At 63.9% G+C, this 604-nt stretch overlaps 1 protein-coding gene across 1 annotated transcript in view; it reads right to left on the bottom strand.

The window, feature by feature from the left end:
- The window catches only part of LOC104512836 (laminin subunit gamma-3-like), a gene marked incomplete at its 5' end in the record, with an annotated part of 11,546 nt that overhangs the window by 4,475 nt on the left and 6,467 nt on the right, over positions 1-604 (bottom strand). The window contains 4 exon segments of the mRNA XM_010155973.1: positions 56-234; positions 322-464; positions 569-597; positions 599-604. The exon segment at positions 599-604 is cut by the window's right edge and continues 131 nt beyond it. Coding sequence (XP_010154275.1) covers positions 56-234; positions 322-464; positions 569-597; positions 599-604 — 357 coding nt within the window.

The following is a 604-nucleotide window of genomic DNA, read 5'->3' as shown; positions in this document are numbered from 1 at the left end:
TGAGGCAGGGCTGGGGCTGGGGTGCTGCCCCCACCTCAGCAGGGCATGTTCGTACCTCATCCTTCACCAGCCCGTAGCAGGCAGGACACTGCTGGCAGCGGGAGCTTGGCAGGTCCAGGAAGAAGTTGGCCTGGCACTGGTCGCACTTGTAGCCCACGAAGCCGGGGTGGCAGAGACAGGTGCTGTTCTCGTGGCACTGCGGGGTGACGGAGCCCAGCGGGGAGCAGTTGCAAGCTGCAATGGTGACAAAAAGGCATCACGACATGGCTGCCAGCCCCAATTTTGGGACCGAGGTGCCATCCTTGTCCCTTTCCCTGTTACCTCGGCAGCCCCTGGCAGAGAAGCCGAAGAAGCCATGGTGGCATCGGTCGCATTGTTTCCCCATGACACCTGGCTGGCAGGAGCACTGCCCCGTCAGCACGTGGCACTGGCTCTCCCGTGACCCCGTTGGGTGGCACTCGCAGCTGGCACCGAGAGGTGGAGGGTGATGAGCGAGCAAGAGACGCAAAGAGCAGAGAGCAGAGCTGGGGACGCAGGGCCATGGCTGTCTCCTCGTAGCCCCACGTACCTCTGGCACCCCACGGCGGGGTGCAAGGCGGTAGAA

This window comes from Eurypyga helias, unplaced genomic scaffold (assembly GCF_000690775.1).
Source record: "Eurypyga helias isolate BGI_N326 unplaced genomic scaffold, ASM69077v1 scaffold40097, whole genome shotgun sequence".
Lineage (NCBI taxonomy): Eukaryota > Metazoa > Chordata > Aves > Eurypygiformes > Eurypygidae > Eurypyga > Eurypyga helias.
The sequence above is the reverse complement of the archived record's forward strand: the minus strand, read 5'-3'. Positions and strand labels throughout refer to the sequence as shown.